The 24,602-nt window shown below is 42.8% G+C and overlaps 1 protein-coding gene and 1 pseudogene across 3 annotated transcripts in view; both read right to left on the reverse strand.

The window, feature by feature from the left end:
- FOXO3 (forkhead box O3) overlaps window positions 1–24,602 on the reverse strand; it is a 112,532-nt gene that overhangs the window by 38,678 nt on the left and 49,252 nt on the right. The window contains exon 1 of one of the 3 annotated variants that reach the window (XM_070417975.1): window positions 12,595–12,804. The exons of the other annotated variants lie outside the window; for them this stretch is intronic. Within the exon in view, the coding sequence (XP_070274076.1) occupies window positions 12,595–12,606 (12 nt within the window). The 5' untranslated portion in view covers window positions 12,607–12,804. Of the gene's footprint in view, window positions 1–12,594; window positions 12,805–24,602 lie in introns of those variants that run through there. 3 annotated transcript variants of the gene reach the window in all.
- Window positions 3,725–3,835, reverse strand: LOC139013422 (U4 spliceosomal RNA; annotated as a pseudogene).

Genomic DNA, 24,602 nt, shown 5'->3' on the forward strand with positions numbered 1-24,602 from the left:
GCAGCCCCTCTGAGGATCTCTGGGTCTCTCTGGACTGTGTGTGGAAACTACCACTGTCCACCACAGCCCTCCCACACACCTAAAAATGCCATATGGATATGTGTGGGGGGGTGGGACGAGGGCGGGGAGTAAATATAAGCATGCATAAAATGACATTACTGAAAAGTGAAAAACAGGGCAAAAAGTTACTCATTCCAACCACCCTAACTTAGCCATTGTTGACAGTTGGATACATTTTGTTTTCATTTTCCCCCTCCTATTTGTTTTACAAATTTGAAAACAATTTACTGTCCTGTTTTACTGACTTGACATTGGATGTATATTTGCTTAACAAATTAAATTTTTATTAACACGCAGGAGGATTTCAGGATGTTCTTTTTGATAAATGGCTACCTTTAGAAATACATCAGGAAACTCAGACGTCATAATCATTCAACCTGAGTAAGGGGGGCGGGGGAGGATGTTAATACAGACACCAAGAATCTCCTGACGAGGAGACAGAAAAACCAGGGCCAGAGGAAAGGACATACTCCGACTCCCATGTGCAGAGAAGATTTCAGGGGAAAGCAATGCTAAGCAAATTCTTGGTGAAAATACAGTGTTAGAGAACCACAACTCCAGAAAAATAAACTATTTCTTTACTCAGGGGTCTTGATATGCACAGTAAACCCCATATGGACTTAACCCAGCTAATATTACTTTTATACACCCAGGCAAACACTCAGAGGCTAATTACACCGTTCTGTTCTTGACCAGCTTTGCTCCCACTATTCTGGAGAACCCAGGGCTGGGTGTGGACATTTTAAAATCCGTCACAAGGTACAAGTGAAGCAGGACTGCAGGACAAAGCCTCATTGCTAGGCCGGTTTCTGGCATTCTAACTTGGCGTTCTACTGTGTCACTCACCCAGCAGCAGCACGAGAAGCTACTGATGGACACACTCACGGGGAACTCATCCTACTTAAATGTAATTTTTTTCAAGTGGTGCTGAACTAGCCAAACAATTAGGAGAGACAAAAATAGGCGACAGAAAAATAACTCCTCAGTTACATGTGTTCTTTTAATACCTCAATTTATTTTATTTTTTGCCAGCTTTGGGGAAAAAAACTTTTATTACAGGAAGACATAATGCTGTAAACCAGAGGGCAACGCACTGTAGCAGGGCCTCGCCCGGCACCCAGAGGTCTGAACCTCCCACCTCATTCCTGTGTGCCTGAGATCTCCCGTCCATCCCCAGGGCTGCTCAGTCAGAACAGCTGCGGCAGGCAGTTCAGTGGGACAGCCTGGGAGGAAGCTGCAGAGCTGCCACAGCCCTGGTCCTCCTGTAGCCTCTCCAACAGGCCAGGGAGTCACTGAAGCCTGGAACATGACGTCAGTCCTCCCCAAGAACAGTGCTCGGGCTGGGGGCTGCCTGCTTGGGCGGTCTTAGCTTCCTGTGATTTCTCACCTGGCACAAGCCAAAGGGGGGTCTCTGTGAGTAGTGAGTTCACTCCAAACCTCTTCCTCACAAACTTCTGAATACACACACTCTAGAGGCCTCCATCTCCATGAAAGGAGGAGGCCATTTCCTGGGAAGCATGGTGTTGAAGGGCTGGGCTTCCAGGCTCCTCCTTCCTCAAACTTGAGGACACCAGCACACAAGTGCTAAAAGCAGGGTCTCTGCAATGCTAGGTCTCTAACCCCATGCATTCCCTACCCCCAGCTCCATGTGGGCTCCACACAGGGTTTGCTCTGTATTGAGCCTGTAAGGCACGTTGGGTTTATCCTTTCCCTCTGTTAAATGAGTTCTCTGGAGCCTGGGAAACAGTGATCTGATGAGAGGTTCAGTGAATAAAATTTTCAAAGAAGTGAACATCTTACATCTGTATTCCCCAAGAGGTCAAGTTAACATTCACACGTGCACACTGAACGTGCTCACTACCTCCACTACGTGTAAATACACCACGTCACACACAGAACAGAACCTGGGGCACTCGGACCACTGCCCTCTCGGAGTCTTCCTCCCCAGACACAGGAGGGAAGGCAGGGAGGTAGGTGCTCGTCACATTTTGGAAGCAGGCCATGAACCCAGGCCTCAGGACAATGGGTCTTCTCACTCCCCAGACTGAGGGCTTGCCTCCCTAGGCTGACAAGATTACCACAGACAACCAATCAGGAGGAGCAATAGCTTTCTTTTTTTCTGAGAAGTCTTACCAAGGGAACCAGTTATTAAATTATACACAAAAGCGATGCTTTTTCAAAATCTCTCTTTTTCTTGTTGCCTGCAAACACTCAAGTCATTGTAACTGATTCATCCCCCAGGACTTAGCCCAAACTTTCTAATGAGGCAATAGGTCAGCATGTTCCAGAGAACAGTGCCATAGCCAACTGCCTTAATCTGACCTCCTTACTTCCATCTCTCCTGACCACCAGGGCTTCCCTCCCATCATGCAGCTGTGCGAGTGGCCAGCCACTGGTTTCCACCCCCCACCCACCCCCACCGCCATGTGAATGACAGGACGCACATCTCTAATAGGAAGGGAAGGCACCCTCTCGCCTTCTGCAGCCCGGCTCCTGACATGTGTAAGAACACTTCTTGCTCTATTGTGATATATTTTAAGCAAACAAAAACTAAATTATACACAATATAACACCCACTGCTTGATTTTAACAAATCTTAATACCCTGCCATAGTTGCTTCAAATAACTTTTTTTTGAAAGAAACAAAATGCTACAGATACAGGTGAAATACCCTGTGTATCCCCTGCTCATTCCATTTCTCTCTCACCCTCCTCATAGGTAACCACTACCTTAAAGTTAGTATTTATTACTTCTATAAAATTTTTACTACATAAGGAGATATATATATATATATATATATATATATATATATATATACACACACACACACACACACACACACACAATATGTAATAATCTTTGAATGGTTTAAAACTATATAAATGGCACCAAACTGTCTACAGTGAAGCAAATTGCATTTTTTGCTCATTTAAAAAACAAAACAAAAAACTTCCGTATGGAGTTTCCAACATATGCAAAAGTCGAGTGTTATTATAAATCCCCATATACTCATCATCCGGCCTCAGGACCAATCTTCTAATATCTACATATTGAACACCAGTGGACTAGCTCCAGGGCCCACATACAACAAGCCGCACTGCCTCCTTAGCAAAAGGACCAGTTCCCGGGGGAATGCAAAGAAGTCATATACTTGATGAATGTTTGGAGGCAATCAAAACTCTACTAGCAAGTATGTGATAAAGTCCGAGTAATGGAGCCAGACGGAAGGCTGTATGTGAACTGCTCTGGGCAGCTGGTTCTTAGCTCTATGACATTCAGCTTTTCCTTTTAAGAGGTCACATTCAAATTGTGTAAGAAAAGTAACAAATAGTACATAGGTAGACAAAAGCCATTCATTTATTACTCCAGCTTCTCCCCCCTCAACTTGACCCTCAATAGCCACTTCTAACAGGGAACCAGAAAAGGCTCTTAATGCCACACACACGTGACCTTCCTTTATCTTGAGAGGGTGGTGTCATAGTATCAAAGAGCTCATTGTATTGCACGCACAACGGGGGGCACAGAATTGTAATGACCTAAGCATTTGACCTTCATGCAGTAAACGCATCAAAGCTTGGTCCAAAACAACTTTCGGTCCTTTATAATAGAACTTGGCTTTGAAGGAAGAAATGCCATTTTTCTTTTAAGAACAAAATCCAGAATTACTCAGCAGCTTTTTAAATTTTATATAAAATTATATATATATATATATATTTAGCAATAATCCCACCTCGGATAAACCTCATTGGCCACGATACTGCCATTGTGCAAAGCTTGGGCTGTATATCTTAAATGCTATGGACTTTCTAAACATACAACTTGAAAACCATCAGCAGATAAGATAAACCCTTCTCTTCTATTTGCCACCCCCCACTCCCCAGCCTCACCCCCTAGTGCCTGATCCTCATCCAAGACGGATTTCTCACTTATGACCATATTGTTTACTTGCAATTCCTTAATGAGAGTGAATACGACTGCCCCAACATCTCGTTTTATTTATTCAAAACTGAGCAGAGTAACCAGCACTGTACTAGACGCTGAAAGGCAGCAGTGAACAAGATATTCCTCAGAGAGTCTTTTATTTTGAATATACAGAGGAATTTCCACTTTTGCTTACGTTCTTGAATTATGAAGCCTCAACCTAAGAGGACATCCTCTAGCTAAAATTTTATTTTCTTGTGGGAAAATAAAATTTGCAAGGGGTGGAGATTGGGTAGAGAAGAGACATTTATGTTTAAAAAAATCACTGTAATATGGTAACATTATTTCATAGGTTTTTGAAATAGTTTTATAAAGGCCACACACATAATTTTAAAGTTTCAACTTTATTCTTGATAAAGTGTAAACCTCTCCAATAACATGCCTCCAAAAGAAGGAAAAGAAATACTCGGGTGTACACCAGACAGCTGAAGTCTTCACACTGCACCATTTCCGTGCCCTAACCTTACACGGGTCAGGCAGGAGAAGATGGAGAAACCGAGCCCCTGGCGCCAGTGAATCACCAGTTCAGACATGGTGCGAGCGTTCTCTTCTACCATGAACTTCACTTGCCTTTTGTGTGCCTCAGTGACTAGATATGGGAAGTTAGAGGAATGTCTGCAGGTCCTTCCCTGACCCAGGTGGAATAAAAAAGGCACGGAAAGCAATAGTACCCTACCTCGGATAATATAATGCACTGGGGATCAGTGGAGAGAGAAGAGTTGCTCCAGAAAGAATGATATGGACTGGTTGAGGCAAAGCACAGTTGCTGCTGCATAGGAGAAAGTATGCTATTTCTTACTAACTTTTTTAGAGTGCTAACATTTCAAAGGCTTCCTGGGTGATGTCTCTTGATACCAGGTATTTACTGACTGGCTAACTCTTGACTTCCTGGTCCCTGGCTTTACGTCCCTTATCCTCTGTCTCACTGCTGGCCACAGTCTGCTGATCAAAAGAAATGGAAGGCAGCTGGGACCATGCTAGGTTCGCCTCTGAAGTCCCCAGAGTGCCTAGTATTGTGTCTTATCCAAACTCAGTGCTCGAGAATAAAAAGTTTAATTAAAGAAAGGAGGCTTCCCCTGGTGTGAAGCAATGTGAAGTACGCGGCCCTGCGAAACTAAAAAGGCTGAGCCTAAATCTAATCACGCCTCTTGAGCTGATTCCCAGTTTGGGAAATTTAGGCGATAAAGGAACAAGATAATGACACCACAAGAAAACAGATATATCCAGAATGTGGGACGATCTGCGGAAACGGATCCCAGTTTCTGCAACAAGTCAACTGCATGAAAAAAGAACAGAGGAGGGGAGCTAGGGACTGCTTTTGATTAAAAGACGTTAACATCCAAAATCCATGTGTGGACCACATGTTCAGATTCTGATTTTAACAAAACAACTGTTTTAAAAGAACATACTTTTTTTTTACACAATTAGAATTTTTTTTTTTTTTTACTATAAACTGGGCGTTAGATGATACCAACACACTGTGGTGATACAGCTGTCATAATGGGGCGGTGGTTATGTAAGAATGTCTACAGCTTTGCAAGGGGCACTCGGAAGTGTGTAAAGGTGAAATAACATGCCTAGGAATTGCTAACGTTCTAAAGAAAAAAAATCAAAAGTATAAAGTAAATGAGGCAAAATCTTGATAACTGTTAAAATATATACTCTATTCTTCTGTTAGCCTTTTTTTCTTAAGTTTTAAGGGGCTCAAACAGTAATTTTATGCATAAGTTAAGCAAATATTTTCAACCCTCTCTGACCACATTCTCATACTTATCAATGAGGTAGTTTGAATTACAAAATGTTCATAGATTCTCACACTTAAGATACTGATGAAAGAGAAAATGGGAGGACACAGTGTGCAAAAGCCAGCCCTTTGACAATGGTGGGAGAGGCCCAGCAGTCAGTACCTGGGGAGGGTCTGCTCCTGAAAACACCTCGAAATGAGACATGTGCTTTGTTTGGCAAACAAAATCAGCTTTCTTTTCTGATCTCTTCTGCCAAATATTTTTTATAAGGACAAAACTTTTATTAAAATATATTTTTATTGATTTCAGAGAAGAGAAGAGAGAGAGAGAGAGAGAGAGAGAGAGAGAGAAATCATTTACTGGCTGCCTCCCACACACAATCAAGAGCATGTTCTCTGACCAGGAATTGAACCGAGAGCTCCAAGTTCATAGGCTGACACTCAACCACTGAGCCACATCAGCTTAAGGACAAAACTTTTTACATACTATCAGATGAGTAATAAATAGTAATGCTGTAAGCAGTATCCATCCTTAGACACAGTCTCTTCAGCAGCCCACTGACACGTTTCCTGTACCAGGAAGGACAGCAATAACTAGGAATAAATAGTAATCCCATAAGCAGTGTCCAACCATAGGCACTGTGTCTTCAGCAGCCACTGGCACGTTTCCTATGCTAGAAAGGACTGGGCCCCTGGAAGCAACTCTGAAAGAGAAATGCTGACAAGAACAAAGTGGACGAAACTCCGGCAGGGTGAGGGGTGTCAGGAGGTACTCATTGTAGGCATAGCACCACACTTCCCACGCGTTTATTATCTAAAGATGCTTGAAGACAAGTGCTACTTTATTCATTAAAAAAGCCCGAGAAAACCACAAGAAAATATATTTAATGTCTTCTCCAAGAAAAAAAGTGTATTTTTTAAAGATGACAAAATAATCATTTAGAGAGTAGAAAAATCCTAGACCAACACACTATCCTATTTTCAGTTAAATCACTGTGTGCCCTTCTCTTGACCCTCTTTCTCCACCCCTGGCCCCGACCCCAAAAATCAAACCCAAAACTGCATATGGATGGAGGAACTTGGTGTCTGCAGGGCAGAGGTGTAACTGACCGGAACGGATGTGTAAGTGAGGTCTGCATCACCACTCAGGTCTGCATCAATAGTGCAGGGAGGAGTCGGTCTTGCTCACCACTACACCCAGGCGCCCTGCACATAATACAGGGTGGGGCAAAAGTAGGTTTACAGCCGTGTGTACATAAAACAGAGTTTATTCTTGCATGATTATTTATTAATTACTGTATTATTTTCCATACTAACAACTGTAAACTTACTTTTGCCCAGCCCTGTATATATCTCCACAGTCCTAACTACCTCAGTCTTCTGTCTTCTCAAAACCAGAAGAGGACAAAAAATATTGATATCCATGATGATAAACTGAGTCTCACAGATTTAGTTTAAGAAAACTGTACACTTTAATGTATTTTAGAAAGACTGCTATTAAAATGTCTAAAATAAATGGGTTTGGGCACTTATATATGCTTTAAAAACCCAACAAACCTCTACCCAAGAAAAGGAATAAAGGATGATTCTGAAGTTCACGATTATTTTATGCATTCTAATCAATTAACTAACAAACACAGCCTTTTTGCAAGGGATCCTTGAGCAGGAAGACAATGATCCTTGGTGGCAATGGGGGAGAAAAAGGAAGAAAGGAGTGCAGAGTTTGAGAAAGTCTAACAGAGCATTTCCTTCTTCTTAAAGTGAAACGAGTCACTGAGTTAGTTACAGAGAAGCGCTCTTCAAGAAAGGAGGTGGAAAGATAGAACCAGGTGAGCCAACAAAGATAGCCCTTAGTCACTAGACAATGAAAAATTAACATACAAGGACAGGCGAAGCTGCCTTCTACTGTTCCCTCCTCACTCCGAAGCGTGAAAGTTCGGGTGATCCCATTAGACACACAAATGCCCAAGTGCTCCCCAGCTCAACCAGCTTCCAGATGTCACCCTGGACACCCAAAATGTTCTAATTCCCTTGAAAGTCTCACAGCCACAGAGGCATCCCTCAGGCACTTGTCTCCCCCAGAGCGAATGCACCCTCCCCACACTCCCCATTCATCCACTTCCACCTTTTTGTCTCAGCCTCATCTCTGGCCATCCCTGCCTAACACTCTATCTTCTCTAGGTTGTTCCTTGTTCCCTATCTTCACCCTTCTGCCCTCTTTCTCCCTTTGTCTTCAAACCTGCTCTTCCCTCTATTCCCTCCTCTTCATTCCTTTCTCACTCTTTGTATGACAATGATTCCCACTCCTACTTGTACCCCACCCCCCACCCCATCCCAATTTCTATACCCTCCCCTTCCTCCCCTCTCCTCTCTACCTAGAAGGTTTCCCTGTAGCCATCTGTCATCTATGACCAAACCAGAGGAAGCAATCTTCTCTCAGAAAGAGCCAAAAGTTTAAACCAATATAATATTTAAAAATTGGTCATGTTAAAAATTTTTTTTTAAGTCTTCAAGAATGACTTAGAAGTAGTAAGGAGACCCCCAAAGCTTAAGGTGGGCTCTTCCTATTTCAGGGCCAGAAGTACAGAATTTATATAACGAGGAAAATGTCTCTAAATCAACCCCGTGGTCTGGGCGTCTAGCCCTTCTATCATGGGTTCACTGTCAAGGCCACAGGGACTTAGGGATGAGAATGATCTCTTTTCATGGTTTGTTATCTAAATTCCTATCAAAGGTGCTTAAAGACAAGTGCTACTTTATTCATAAAAAAGCCTGAGAAAAGCACATAAAGAGCAGATGCTTCACTTATTTAATGTCTCCTGTCAGGAGGAAAAAAAAAAAAAAAAGCAGTCACTGTTAAGATTTTAGAACAATACTGCTGAAAGAGAGGTTTCACCACGAAGCAAAAATATTACTCAGCGAAAGCTGTTACTGCTTCCTAATCCCTTCTGAAAAGCTAGAGTATGTGCTTATAACATTACCGTCCTTTGACTTCACAGCGCCATCCTATCCAAGCACAAAGTGCACAGTAAACGGTGGGAGGAGAGCAATAAACAAAAACCTCCCTCTGAACAACTACCACCAACTACAAAACCTCTCCCTCCCGGCAGCTCTTCCCTCCCCCGCCCGATTCCACTGGGTCTCAGGTCTAAAGAGACCCCCACAGGAAGGCACCGGAAAATCACACAACCCTCACCCCAACCTTACTGCCTTTCCTCCAGGAATGAACTGGAGAAGGTCTTTCCGAGAAGCGTCCTTCACAATCTAGAGGGCAATGTTATCTCTGCCCCTGGAGAAGCCGCCTGCTTCCCTTTCTATCTTCTTGGCACCTGATTACTGCTGGTGATTACTGCTGCTACCCCCACCAATAGTGGTGGGTAAGTTTTCATATACTTTTTGCCACGAACTATGCTAAGCACTTAATATGCATAAACCCAGTGTAATCAGTTGGTATTTTACCTATGAGAAACAGTGCTTGCTCAAGGTTCTCAGCCAGCAAGTCAAGGAGTTCCCGAATGAAACCCAGGTCTGTTCCTAAGGCCCAAACTCAAAACCATGACACAACCTTAGACAAAAAGGATCCTCCATGCCTCCAAACCAGCTCCAGAAGTTCAAAGGCCCACCGAGATCAGAAGACCACCAGCACTCACTGTGCAAAAACCTTTTACCCACCCACAGTTCCTCCCCTTTGCCTTTGCCTGCCACTGCCTAGTGGGGGAGGAAAGAGGTGTCCTCCCCACCCTGTCCCACTTCTTCCTAATTATGACTGGCTGATAGTGTGGGTTTAAACTCTTTCAACACCAAGGAACCTGCTGAGAACCTGATGGCGTCTCCGTCCTCTTACCTGTCCCCACTCATGTCCTGGATGAAGCACATGAGCCTGGAGAAGTCATGCACCGAGCAACACAACTCCACAACACAACTTCACAACACAACTCCACGGTGAAACACACACACACACACACACACACACACACACACACAACTTCCCCCGATCTCTGGGGTGACATTTCCCTCAAAGGACACCACAAGGTCCTGGCCCTGCTAGTTCTTCTCAGGTGGGGGGAAAAGACGGAGAGGTGGGTTACTTGGATTAGCCATCAGGAAGCCCCTGCTGAGCTCATGCATTACCTTAGTTATGCACAAGCCAGAGGCTTCAAGCTCTTGCTCTGGAGGAGGGAGAAGAGTTCACAGAGGGAATTACACCAAGGGGCAGGACCAAGTGATAAGAATGACAATGGTTATTATCCTGAGCATCTGTCAGGCTCTGTGCTAGATGCGTTGCAGGCATGTCTCACCACCTTCTTAATCCTGCGGAGTTCTCATTATGAAGAGGAAACTAAGGCTTAGGGACTCTGCCTCCCAAGCAATTATAGCACTTACTGGTGCCAAACTCCACTCTCAGCACTTTAGGTGTGCATATATTGACTCATTTAATCCTCGCAACAGCTCTATGACGTGGATAGGTGATACTATCACCAGATGACCAAACCGAGAGAGGTTGTCATTAAGCACTGGCCCCAGGTCACGCAGCTGATAAGTAAAAGAGCAAGGATTTTTTAAAAATTTATCTTTATTGTTGAAATTAATACAGATGTACCCTTTTCCCCCCACTGACTCCTTCTAGCCTGTCCCCTCCCCCCACCCCAAGCCTTCACCACACTATGGTCTGTGTCCATGGGTTATGCATGTATGCATATAAGTTCTTTGGTTAATCTCTTCCCACCCACCCACCCACCTACCCCCGCCTTCAAACCTAGGCACTCAGGCTCCAACACCCGGCTCTCAGTCCTGGAGTGATACTGCAAATATACTCCTGGGGTTTTAGTCTGTTTTGTTTTGTTTGTTTGGGCTGTTATTTTTTTAACAAGGCTGCAAGCTCTAGGAAGAAAGGGAGCACTTTCCGTACCCCACTCAGCAATCGGTATCGAGATCCAGCCACGACAGAGTTGTCAGTGAATAGCTGAGTCTGGTGCAACCCATGGAGGGACCGGACTGCGGGGAGCATCTCGCAGCTCCACTGCCCTGACACGCATTCCAGGTCCTCCCACCCCTCAACCCCAAAGACCCCTGGCCAGCCTGTGTGTGTCCATTTTGGGGATCTGTGAAGGCAGACTGGTACATGCTGAAAATGGTCTAACACAAAGACCGGATTCCTTTACTCGCCATTTCCAATACACTAGAGAGCAACTCAAAGCAACTGGGCTGCCACATCCTGCTCCATTCCCCTGCCTTATGTCCACAAGAGCTCAAAGCCCTCCTTCTGGCTAGACCCAGGAGTGCCACCATCAATCAGCATGTCAGCATGCACAGGGGCATCTACCAACCAACCCTGTCCTGCAGTGTATAGAACACACCTCTGGCCTGACGTTCAAGGCCTCTCACAGGCTATAGAACAGTGTATAGAACACACCTCTGGTCTGACGTTCAAGGCCTCTCACAGGCTATAGAACAGTGTATAGAACACACCTTTTGGCAGGCCTGTTCCCCTCTCTACCTGGCGTTCCTGCTGCTCATTTATTTATTCTTTGGACAACTATGTTTGGAGAACCCACCATACACCAGGCTCTCTGTTAGGGTCCATAAATACAGGGTGAACTAGAGATGCACAGTCTTTGCCCTCATGCCACCTCCTCTGTGAAACCTTCAGAGATACCCCTCATTTTAAGTATATCTGGCTGACAGTGAGTTCTGCCAGAGTATACAGATTTTCAAAATCACCTAAAATCCTAATCAAAATACTAGAATGGCCAGTTGGGGAACAAAAAATTCCAGATTAAAGAAAGCATGATTATCCTCACAGGACATTCACTTTGAAATATGCACAAAGGTGAAGGTTGTTGTTTGTTTTTTGTTTTTAAATCCATGAAATCAATGATTCCTAAGAACAACAAAATCTGAGAAAGCAGAGAACCCTGAACCACTCTAACTTATAAACTGATTGTGTCATTCCCTCTCTGGCTATACAGTTGTTCTTTATCTCAAAAATCAATGGCCTGCCTGTCTATCTCTGCTATATGTGCTCAAGTCATTAAGTAAGCTAGGAACATGGTTTAAAATATGAGACGTACCTGAAAGTAGTGACAGATATTCCAGAAAATTGCCAGGAGGAGGTGCCGTTAAGTGCCTGGGCTGACACCTCAGGAAAGAAAGCTAGCATCCTCAGAGATTACACTGTTAACACCGATATAAATTCTACCCAGGCCAACTGATATACCTTACCTGTCCTGTACCACAGAAAACTAAGGGGGTTACGCATAAGTGAAATTTTTCAAATAACTAACGCTTACTTTTCAATGCCAAAACATTGAAATGTTAGCCATTTTAAAAGAGTGCGCTGGGTGTAACGGACACTGGATGCCCAGGGTCATACTGAAGTGTGCTCTGACACTGAATAGATGCAGGCTACTTCCTCTCCTCCAAGCCTGCTCCGAGCAGCTTCCTCTCTGCAACCCTAGCCCCATCCCCTTTTAACCGGCTGTCTACCAAGGAAGAACTGAAAGGAAAAGCAGATAACTAAGGTTATGTAACACACCAGCTGAACTTAGACACAATTCTAAGTCAATTCGCTCTGGCCTCCCTTCCCAGGAGGTAAGAGGCAGGGAAAGGAACCCTCACATACTGAGCACATGTGACAGGGGAGGCCCCACCACCTCAGCATCCCATCATCTCATTTAAGCAACCCAGCACACAGTGATACTATTTCTATTTTAAAGATAAGGTAAATGGGTGCTGACAAAGATGTTCGCTCATCCAAGACCTCACAGCTGGCAGGTGGCAAGGTGGAGCGGGGGTCCCAGCCTTCTTACCCCAAGATGCATTATTCTCCAGTACACCAAAGTTGTGAAGGTCTTGCCAGAGAACCTGACGCAGGCAGTACAGCGTAGAATCCTTCTCACCACAGCTTCCCAGAGAAGGATTTCTTTACTTTTAGAGAAATAAATATTTTCAGCATTTTATATATCCTGTATTTTACCATCCTATATTTAGAACTTAAAATATGCCCTGGCTGGTTTGCTCAGTTGGTTAGAGCGTCCTTCCAATACACCACGATTGCGGGTTTGATCCTCAGTCAGGGCACATACAAGACTCAACCAATGAATGCATAAGTAAGTGGAACAACATATCAATGTTTCTCTCTCTCCCGTCTTCTCTCTTTAAAATCAATCAATTAAAAAAAGAACTTAAAACTTATTGGTTAGTGCAAATGATTAATACAATGAAGACAAGTATCTCATACCAACCACATAAATGCCCCTTTAACTGTGGTCCTATTAGCAACCTAGGATCTTCACTAGTTCACATCAATAGACCTAGAGGATGAAATTAATTGTTAGGACTATACAAAAGGGGAGATCTCTCACGTAATAATCTAACAAAATTATTGCTTCAATCATATTTTAAGATTAAACAATTGAGCAAACTCACTAATAAGAAGCATGGAAATGTTAAGAAACTGAAGTTTTCCCAGGAAACTAAATAACAATTATTAAGCAAGCCATACCTGCAAATACAAGCTAGTTCACTGTATATAGTTTTATCAACACTCCTGCTTAAACTATAGCAATTACCAGATAAACTGTTTAATCCCGTGCACACGACATGTGTTCAGTGAATAAACTTTTCACTGAGTCTGAAAATGTCAAGTAACTACAAGCATAATTAGATATAAGGGAAACTCCAGTACCCATTTCCACTCTGTTGAGGATGCACTTGTGATTTCTTTGACCTCCACTTCTATGCATAGAAAAAAAGCTTATTTTGAGAAATATAAAACACATCTAAAGTTTCACCGAATGCAATACCAACTTTAATTTTTTACATTTTGATCATTCCCTTCAAAAATGAAGCGACACCCTAGCTGGTTTGCTCAATGGTTAGAGCATCAGCCCGCGGACTGAAGAGTGGCATGTTTGATTCCGGTCAAGGGCACATACTTTGGTTGCAGGCTTGATCCTTGGCCCCCGTCAGGGCACCCAATCAAAGTGTCTCTCACATCGGTGTTTCTCTATCTCTGTCTCCCCTCCTCCCTTTCATTCTCTCTAAAAATCAATGGGAAAAATATCCTTGGGTGAGGATTAATAACAACAAAAAACACAAAGTGACAATTTTAATTATTTCCAAGCCCACATACGAGGTGTGCCCTATAACTACAAATAATCTTTTCTAAAGAGTGCCCTCATCCTGGACCCATGGTTTTATTCCTGCCACCATTTATTAACCACGCAACCTACTTGTCTGATAAATTTGATAACTGCTCCCTTCTCATTTTGAAATATAACTATAAAACCTAATCCTCACTTGTACTTCCTTGGATTTATGCACAAAGAGCTGTATCTTTCCAGAATAAACAAATAGATTTTTAAAAATTTTATTCTCTTACTATGAGTCTATCCTAAGAAATGCCTCATCAAAGAAAGAAGATACACCCTAAACTTCATCGTCCATGGGCTTCTAAGCCTGGGGCTCATTCACAAGAGAAGCCCTTAGTCCTTAGGGAACCCAGGGTACACACAGTTCTCCAAGCCTGAAAGAACTCCTCCTTCAGAACATCCCCAAAATATCCAACAGGTTCATGGGGAGAATAAAATCTCCTTTTCCCTGTTGCCCCAACACTACCTTACCATGCTTTTGTCACAGTGTACATACAATCCAGATTTCAGGATCTTGGTGGCACATGACTTTTACCTGCCATATTTTCATGAGGAATACAAATTTCTCCATTACTTCTAATTCCATTGGACAAACCAACACAACTTGTAGATGGTTCTCTATTTTTTTTACCTGAAAGGAGAAAACACTTGTATCAACTGTTCTTAAAGAAGAAAACACTAAGAAAGCTCACACCATGAAAGGAGGGAGACTTTTCTTAAGTCCAGTTTATGAACCCACAGCCTGAGACCTGAATTTCCTTCCTTCCCACTTCATTTTCATAGTTGAGATTATTTACTCCTTAATGAACAGCACAAACAGGTATAACTTTGTTACAACTGTATTCTCTACAAAGTCGGGTGGCTTGGACGAATAGATTCCTTTGTCTTTCCGGAAAGAGACCGTGTGATTTCATACAGTAAAAAAAAAATACCCAGAAACAAAAGTCTGACAAGGCCTGCCCGGGGCAAAAAACAAGCTTTTCCACAACTGAGGCCCAGGCCCAGGGATGCACAATGGGGCTGAGCCGGTGTTTGGCCCAAACCTGAGACAGCCCTTAGCTGTCTCCAGGGAGGAACCTGGAGGTGGCAAGTTCTCCACCCAAACTGAGGAGGTGAGACATTAAGGAGAGATTTACATGTGCAGGTGGGTTCACAAAAACCTACCCGCCACAAGTATCTTCCCCTCGCCCACGAAACAGCCTACAATCCCACCCACACTCACCGATGACCCAGAAATCCTGGAAGGAAGCCCTCGTCTAAGCTCAGCGGTGAGGCACGGAGTGTCTGCCCGGAGCCTCCTAAGGGCTACCTGTGAGCATCACCGGCTTCTCCCCAAACCAGACGCTGGAAACCACCAGCAGATCCTGGTAGGCTCTGAGGCATGCTTCCGTCTTATGACATGTCCAGGATGAGGAAGGGCACCAAGCCACAAAGCAGAGGCAGCCAGCACCTGCCCGGGCTCAGGCCTCCTTTTCGGCCTCTCCCGTGTCCTGGAAGTGCCTGCTGCCTCCACTGTAGCTCAGGAAGGGAATACGGCCTTTTCTTTTCTTTTTAAAGTCACTGTTACATGTGATTCTAGAACTCAAGAGAGGCAAGTTTCTGTCAGAATGCCTGAATGGGGGACACAGCACACAGGGCTGGGCCCACAGACATCACGCAAAATGAGTCACTCCATCTATGCCTGCTGCTGGTGCTGCTGCCAGCCCTGCTCGAGTAAGTGAGTAAGGCAACCGAGTCCCCGTGAGCTCTGTGGGAACTGGACGTGTAGGATTGTCACAGTAACAGGGACAAGCAGTCCAGTAAGAAAGCTGCTGTTGCCACGCGTACTGGCTCCTTCCCTAGAGGAGCAGAAGTCCCTCAATGTCTCTGTGCTTGTGGGGAGAAGGACGGCCAGGGAAAAAACTGGGAAGGTAAAGGAAGGGGAACAGAGATGCTGAAAAACAGTCCTGGCTGTGTGGCTCAGTTGGTTGTAGCATTGTCTCATGCACTAAAAGGCTGCATGTTCAATTCCTAGTCGGGCACATACTTAGGTTGCAAGTTTGATCCCCAAACTCAGGATCAAACTCAGGGTGTGTTTGGGAGGTAACTGATAGGGGTGTCTCTCTCTCTCTCTCCTCTCTTCTCTCGATAAAATCAATGAAAGCTATCTCCTTGGGTGAGGATTTTTTTTTTTAAAAGATGCTGAAAAACAACCGCCCCCCCCCCCCTCAAAAATGAGTGGGGGAAGAACATCTGAGCTCAACCAGATCCTCAGTAATTCTCCACAGGCAGGAGCTTTTTGCTCTGATTTGATCTCAAGTAGAAATTACAGGGACAAGACCCAGTTTCCTTCTCCGAGCAGATTCAAGTGAACTCTTATGTACAAAAGCAAATCTCAAGTCAGAAAGTTCCCGCTCTCCCTAGCTCTCTATAACCATTTCTCAGTTCCAAATGCCTCTCCCTCTTTCTTCCCAACTCTCCACACAGCTTATTCCTCAGTGGCATTAAGACCACAGCCATCCCCACTACCACAGAAGCATGACTGCATGAGACCTGAGGCCGAATTCAGGGGAACTGCATCCAGCACACCCTACCTGAGGCACTGCCTCCCTGGCAAGCACACAAGGGGCTGGACTTAGGGGAGATAAAGACCTCAATTTCCACCCCCCCCCCCCCCCCCCCCCCGCCAAGTTACAAAATGGCTTGTATCCCTCTCAGGCTTAAGGTGAGGTTTACCAGCCTTGGCACTACTGACATCTGAGCTGGGTAGTTCTCCGTGCAGTAGAGTAGACTTAGAAGCATCCCTGGCCTCCACCCACTAGACTGCAGTAGCTGCTCCCCAGGAGTGACCTGTGTGCACTCAGCCCCATCCATGTTGAGAACCACTGGTTTAAGGTATCACCTCTGCATACTCTCTTTATAAATTTCAATATTTTTAGAGGGAGAAGACAGACATGGACTGCCACAAGCTACTCAACTCTTTGGTGTGAATTAATCTTTTCCGGAGAGGTATACAGCCAGATATGGATATGATTACCCTGCAAGAGCTCAGGCTTGGTGGCAGGGCTGAGGGCTGAGGTGGGGGTGGGGGATGGAGAATGCTGCCAGTAGGAAACACACTTCAAGAAGAAACAGCTGCCCTAACCAGTCTGGTTCAGTGGACAGAGCGTCGGCCTGCGGACTCAAGGGTCCCAGGTTCGATTCTGGCCAAGGGCATGTACCTTGGTTGCGGGCACATCCCCAGTGGGGAGTGTGCAGGAGGCAGGTGATGGATGTTTCTCTCTCATCGATGTTTCTAGCTCTCTATCCCTCTCCCTTCCTCTCTGTAAAATATCAATAAAATACATTAAAAAAACAAAAACAAAAAAACAGCTGACACACCATTCACAGCACAGGACTTGAAGATGCCTTTCCCCCTATTTACAAGGGAACAGAACCAACTTCAAGTCTGTCTTATCCAACAAATACAGACTTGACCCTGTAAAAAACCTACAGAATCTTAGAAAGACTGAACCTCACCAAACACCCATGACTGAAAGGTCAAACTGGACTTGGCCAATGAAATGAGCCCAAAACTCCAGCATTTTTTACTGAAGTCTGTCTCTAGAAGCACTTGACAAGCACCTCGGTGCCCTAATAGAAAAACTGCAGCAGGTGAGACACAAACCCGTGGTGTGGAGTGATTCTGTTGGTGGCCTCACAGACACTTGGACCCACACTGAGAAAAGCAACCAATAATATCATTCTAGGAGGTCTAGATGATACACAAAAGAATAAAACATGATTCCTGCCCTCAGGCTGCTGACAATCAATCACGCTGGGAAAAGAAAAGGTTAATTGCACATTCATCAACACCCTCACCATCTAATAGCAGCAGCTAAGATTTACTGGAAGCTTATAATGTGCCAAGCTCTATGCAAAGCACTTTATAACTATTAGCTCTTTAATCCTTTCAACAACCCTATAATATAAGTATTACCATCCCCATTCTACAGCTGAAAAAACAAAAAAACAAAACTGAGTTTCAAAGAGACTAGGTGACTTGCCCAAAGTCATACAGCTGATAATGGGACTTGGACTCAAATCCAAGCTCGTTTTTAACCGCTGTGCAATGCTGCGCTGAAGACAACACTGCAGGAGTGTGAAAGGGCTGGCGTTCAGGGAGTTGGGGGACTGCCGAGATTCTCAACAGAAAGCTAAAGACTGGGGCTGGCGAAGGGGAAGAAAAAGTGTCTCCAAGGCAAAAAGTTCTTTAAAAACTAGCTCCGTGTCACCTAGCAGCCTAACCAGCTATTCGAAATACTACTGCCCGCAAGGGAAATCCAAGTCTTCCCTTTAAAGGATTTGAAGTTGCAGTGAGTGGGGTGCTTCAGACAGGCACAAATGAAGGCCAATAAATACTCCTTTTTCTTCCAAGGGTAAGTATCACCCTTTCTATTGGGTTTAAAACTTTAGTTCGCTTTCTACCACCATACCCATCCCTAGGTCAGTGAATCTTCTTCATCTTGTGGAGCCATGAGTCCTCTGAAAGTCCACTGATGCTATCTATGCACCCACTTCCCAGAAAAACGGCCACACACACCTCCCCATGCATAACATTTTAAGAACACATAAAAGGCTTTTACACATTACAAGGTCAGGAGGATGGAAACACCTAATTTGGGCCTACATTTGGATTTCACTTTTTCAAAATGTTTCAACGTGTTTATTCCAATGACCCATTTACTCCTTCCAAAGTGGGTTTGTACTGAAGAAAAATCGACCAAGGTAGTGAAAGATTTATTCCAAAAATTATTCACTACAATAGCTGAGGTATATCATGCACCACACATAGACTTAATTCTTTCTTCTGGATGTTACCTTATCAATTGTATTTTCAACATGACTCCTTAAAATGACCAAAGAAAGCCCTGGTTTGGCTCGATGGCACTGGATGCCTTTGTGACTCATACAAGCAGTGAGCAGGCAGCCGGCTCACTCACATGAGCCGGGGGCTCCTGGTGTCACCCGATGACTTGCCATCAGGGGCGACTCCTAGCTTTTCAGGCAGAGCAAGGACATGCAAGTCTGGTTTCCAAAGTGCCTAATGGTGATTACACTGGTTTGGTGATTCACAAAGCAGTACAGGATGTGCCCAATTACACATTCTATTTTTTTCCGATCTTATTTCATAAACTCCAATTTCATAAGAACATAGGTTCTCCATCCAACAAAATTATCCAACTTGAACAATTGAAATAATAATTGTCCACAAAACTCTTTTTAGAAATGAGAGTATACGCAAGACATGATCTTAATAAGACATGATATAATAATTTTAAAATGTTTTGGTCATGTCCTTCATTCAAACATTTTAAAAGTGCCTAGATTTTGGATATTCTGAGAGGCCAAGGGCACAAAGAGAGAATCATTTTCCGAGTGTCAGTAACAAAACACCAAGCAACAAAGATACCAGGCAGGCCCTCTATCAAATAAAACAACTTTTATCAAGTAAAACATTAACAATATTAATTTTTTCTTCTCTACTCCCACCCCAGATCTAAGACTACAAGTTGAAATCTTTAGGAAGAAGGTGCCAACAAAAGCAGCTATTGGAAAATAAAATTCTTACTCTAAACAAATGATTAGTTCTTTCCAAAATAAGTAACAATTTGGTGTTCTCATCCTCAGACTCGGAAACATGACTTCTTAATTCAAATGGTCCCAATTCCACCAGGAAAGCATGATGCCTTCAAACATGCACAGCCCCTTCCATCTGCAAAGGACTATGGGAGAAACAGTGGCCTGTCTGCAAAGAGCTAGTAACTTCCATTTTCGGGGGAAATGTCTACATCCCACATGGAATAAATGGAGACCACTTACCACCACATATTTTCCTCCTAAAGAAACTGCCTCCCTCCTGTGTGAGGAAAACCACGGACAAAAAATTATGTACTGTTCCATGTGTTAAGGAAAAATGTTTCACACATAAAAACAAACCAAAAGGCAGCACGAAACCGTGTGAGACCTCTAAGTCAGGAATCAGTCGATGATACTGTGTATTCCTGGGCTCCTGAATGCAAACATGGCCTGATTTTCTGACACCCCCCCCCCCCCCCGCCCCCGCCAAATATAATTAAAGGATTTAACTAATGTCAAAGTCTTACAGGGGACACTGTTAGAACTGGTTTAGGAAATGAACTAGGCTCTACAGCAGGGAATGCTACTAAACTATTCTGCTCTAAGAATGACCTGTGGAAATTCCCTATGACTCCTAGCAAACTTGCTCCTGTAATTTAACCTGTAAGGAACCCAGGCAGGTTTAGGAAATGAGGCCCCACGAAGGTGGCGACATGTCTTAGCTTGGCATGCACGAAAGACTCATTTGTCAGGCTTTGCAACCAAGCTTAAGTGAGATTTAGGAGTAAGACACGCCACATTAAAATTCTTAAGGACCATTAATCACAGCCTCATGACTTCATATACAGTAATACAACATATGCTTATGTAGGTCTGGTCTTTATTCCTAATCAGAGGTATTAGCCACAGCCTATGGGAGGAATTTTTTCAAAAGTGGGACAAGCATGGTCCAGCCCATTCATTATTTTAAATAATTAAATAATATAGATACGGCTATGAAATTTTTGTTATTCTTGGACACAAATAAACAGATGGCCAGTAAGGGAATGAGATCAACTTTGCAGCTGAGAATATACTATATTCCACTTCCAGTTTCTGAATGTCAAAGCTTAGGGGAGACATCCCAAGAATCCAACTGGTAACCAGAACATGAAAATTATTTATTTTACTGGTTTGGCATACTCCAACTGCTAAGAAGTAGGAATAAGGAGAAGTAATGCATAGCAGAGCACCAAGTACTCAGTGGGTATTTAATAAATATTATTTGGATGACTAAAAGGAGCCATTACTCAAACAATGGCTAGCATATTGACAATTCAGGGCCTCTCTTCTTCAAATCACAAGCATCCTCGGTTGGAATGAAAAGGCACCATATCTGTGCTTTATAGGCAGGCTTTCTGCCTTGGCCCCACAGTTACACAAATCTCCCCCACCCCCACCCCCCACAACATGTTCTGCTTTAAACAGTTAATATAGTCAGAGATTTTGGCACTGACATCACATTTATCATGGATTCCAGGTCTAATCGAAAACTGGACAGAATATATAAAGCAACTACTGTTTTTCAAATATTGGACAATAACTGGACAGAATATATAAAGCAACTACTGTTTTTCAAATATTGGACAATAAGGCAGCACAGGACGTAATTCCTGAGAAGAGTGAAACAAATGAGGCAATCCCTGTAACTCCCTGAACTCACTGCCAGGAGGCAGCTTCCAACCCACAGCACGGAGAAGGGCGAACTCAAGAGCATGGCGGTCACATGACTTGAAGAGACAGAGATCAGTATTTGGGGGGCCAAGTATTGGCAGGGCAGCACACCTGGGAGGAGGGGAGCCCAGAGGTCCCCGAGAGCCTTGGGTTGAGTTCTGATCTGTGTGAGAGGAGACTACCTAAAGTCAGGGAGAAAAGCACCCGAAAACGGTTTGTCTAGGAAGTCCCAGAGTTCACACAGGGCTGGTAATAGTTCATGCTTCCAGAGGCAAAAGTGGAAATAACTCGTAATACACGTGGCAGCAGATTAAAATCCCCAGAAAGCTAGCACCTTAGTATTAAAGCCAAGTCATCCCTAAACTAAAGGCTGCTTCGGACCCACCCTAACACAGCCTAAAAGCTGGTTCAAAATGACACAACTAACTCCCAGTACCTTAACTGCACACCAGAACAAAGTCCAGCACTATTTAAAGAAATACAACAAAACCTAGCACCTAACAATGTGTATCTGGTACCCAAGCAAAAATTATCGGGAATGCAAAGTAAGAAAAATAACCCATAACCAGGAGGAAAAAAAGTCAATCCATTGAAACAGATGCAGAAATGACAAATGACTAGCAAACAAGGGCATTAAACAAGTTAGTAAACTGGTGTAGCTTCTTTGGAAAACAGTTTGGCAGTTCCTCAAATGGTTAAACTCAAAGTTACAATATGACCCAGCAATTCCTCCTAGCTATAGTAAGTCCTCGCTTAATGCCGTCAAAAGGGTCTGTGACTAAACGACATATAATGAAACCAATTTTACCACAGGCTAATTGATATAAACAAGAGTTAAGTTCTTACCACATCTCATCAACATGGTAACAAAGTGACATTATTCAGGGACTTAGGTTAGAAAATATAAGGTACTATATCTTTGATATATAGGCAGAATCCCCAAAAGAAATGAAAATATATGTCCACACAAAAACCTGTACACAAATATTCCTACCAGTTGTACTCATAATTGCCAAAAAGTAAAAGCAATCCAAATGTCCATCAACTTATGAATGATTAACATGTGGTATATCCATGTAATGGAATATTATTCAGCAATAAAAAGGAATGAAGCACTGATACATGCTACAACCTGGATGAACCTTGGAAACATTATGCTAAGCGAAAGAAAATAGTCACAAAAGACCCCATATTATATTATTTCATTTACATGAAGTGTCCTAAATATTGCCAAATCTTTAGAGACAGAGATTAGTGGTTGCCTGGCTGGAGATGAGACACAATGGGGAGTGAATGCTAATGGGTACAAAGTTTCTTTGTGTGGTGATGAAAACGTTCTAAAATTATACTGATACTGTACTATATGATTGCATTATAGGAAGTGTCCTAAATAGCCAAATCTTAAGAGACAAGAGAGATTAGTGGTTGCCTGGGCTGCAGATAAGTGAGACAGAATGGGGAGTGACTGCTAATGGGTACAAAGTTTCCCTGTGGGGTGATGAAAATGTTCCAAAATTATACAGTGGCGATAGCGGCACAATTCTATTAATGTACTAAAAACCACTGACTTATACCCTTTAAATGGGTAAATAAATACCAATGTGAATTATGTCTCAATAAAGCTGTTAAAAATTTATTATAAATATACTTCACGTAGTAAGAAGGTAGAACAAAAGGAAGCAGAGAAATAGATACAAAGCAAATCCAGTAACATTTATATCTGAAATAAAAAGTACACTGGATGAGGTTAACAGCAGATTAGATATTGTAGACAATCAGTCAACTTTAAGATACAATAAAAATTATCAAAAATAAAGCACAGAGACTGAAAAACAAATAAACAGATTATGGAGGCAATATTAGATTGTCTCACGTGTAACTAGAATCAAAAAGAGAGAAGGAGAGCACAGAAAAAATAATTGAAAAATGGTGGCTAAATTTTTTTAAAATTTTGATGAAACAACGATCCCACAGACCCAAGAAAACTTAACAAACCCTAAATAGAATAAATATAAAGAAAACCACAGAAAGGCACACCACATCAAAACCAGTGAGTGATAAAGAAAAAAAATGAAAGCAGTCAGATAAAAAAGACATTAGTTAAAAGGAATAGAGAGAATGAGAATAAACTGCTTTTCAGAAACTATGCAGGACAGAAGACAATGGAGAAACATCCTTAATACGGGAAGATATTATCCAGGAATTCTATACCTAGTACGAATGTCTTTCAAAAGTGAAAACAGAGACTTTACCAACAAAAGCTAAAAGAATTTACTACCATCAGAGCTGCAAGTGTAAGAAATGTTAAAAGAAAGTTCATCAAACAGAAAGAGAATGATACTAGATGGATATTTGAACTTAAACAAAGGAATGAAGAGCTGGAAATGATCCATATATAGATAAATATTAAAGATTTTTATTCTCATTTTTAATCTTTTTAAAAGATAATGAGTATTTAAAGCAAAATAACAATAATTTATTATTGGGTTTATAACATGTAGAAGTAAAACAGAAATAAGAATTAGAAGAAAGAAATGGCAATACATTGTTTCAAGGACCTTACACTCTATGTGAGTGGTATATTATTTGAAGTTTGGCTACAAACAGTTAAATGTGTATAAATCTAGAGCAGCCATTATAAAATAACCAATAGATGTAGCTAGTAAGCCGGAGTGGAGATAACAGGGATTCATTAAAATGACAACAACAACCTAACTTAAAATAAGACAGAATAAAAGGGGAAAGGACACAAAGAACTTACAGAACTAACAGAAACCTAAAATAAGATGGTAGAATTAAACCTCAACAAATCATAATTACATAAAATATTTTTTTTAAAAAAACCTCCAAATTAAAGGTGGAGATTGTCAGATTGAATCAAACAACAAAAACAAAACCCAACTATCTGCTGTCTACATGCACATAGACACAGACAGGCTAAATATAAAGACACAGGTTAAAAGTATAAGGAGAGAAAAAGATATACAATACTAACATTAATTAAAAGAAAGCTGAAGTCACCATATTCATACCTGCTTTATTAACATAGATTTTTAACAAAGAATATTGCCAGGATGAAGAGGAATCTTATATAATAAAAAGCTAATATGCAAATAGAACAGCGAAAAAACCGAACCGCCGGTCACTATGATGTGCGCTGACCACTAGGGGGCGTACGCGGATCATGGCGGGCATCAGCGCAGCAGGATAGTGGAGCAGGTGAGCAGGGGCGCCAGACCAAGGCAGGGCACTGTCACTGGGGCGAGCCTCTGGTGGTTACTGAAAATTCTTTGCTCCCACTCGGTGCTCGCACATGCTGCCGGTGCCAGTTCTGCTAGCACCCGGTGCCCAAT

Source organism: Myotis yumanensis, unplaced genomic scaffold (genome assembly GCF_028538775.1).
Source record: "Myotis yumanensis isolate MYYU_CA2020_CCGP unplaced genomic scaffold, mMyoYum1.0.hap1 SCAF_6, whole genome shotgun sequence".
NCBI lineage: Eukaryota > Metazoa > Chordata > Mammalia > Chiroptera > Vespertilionidae > Myotis > Myotis yumanensis.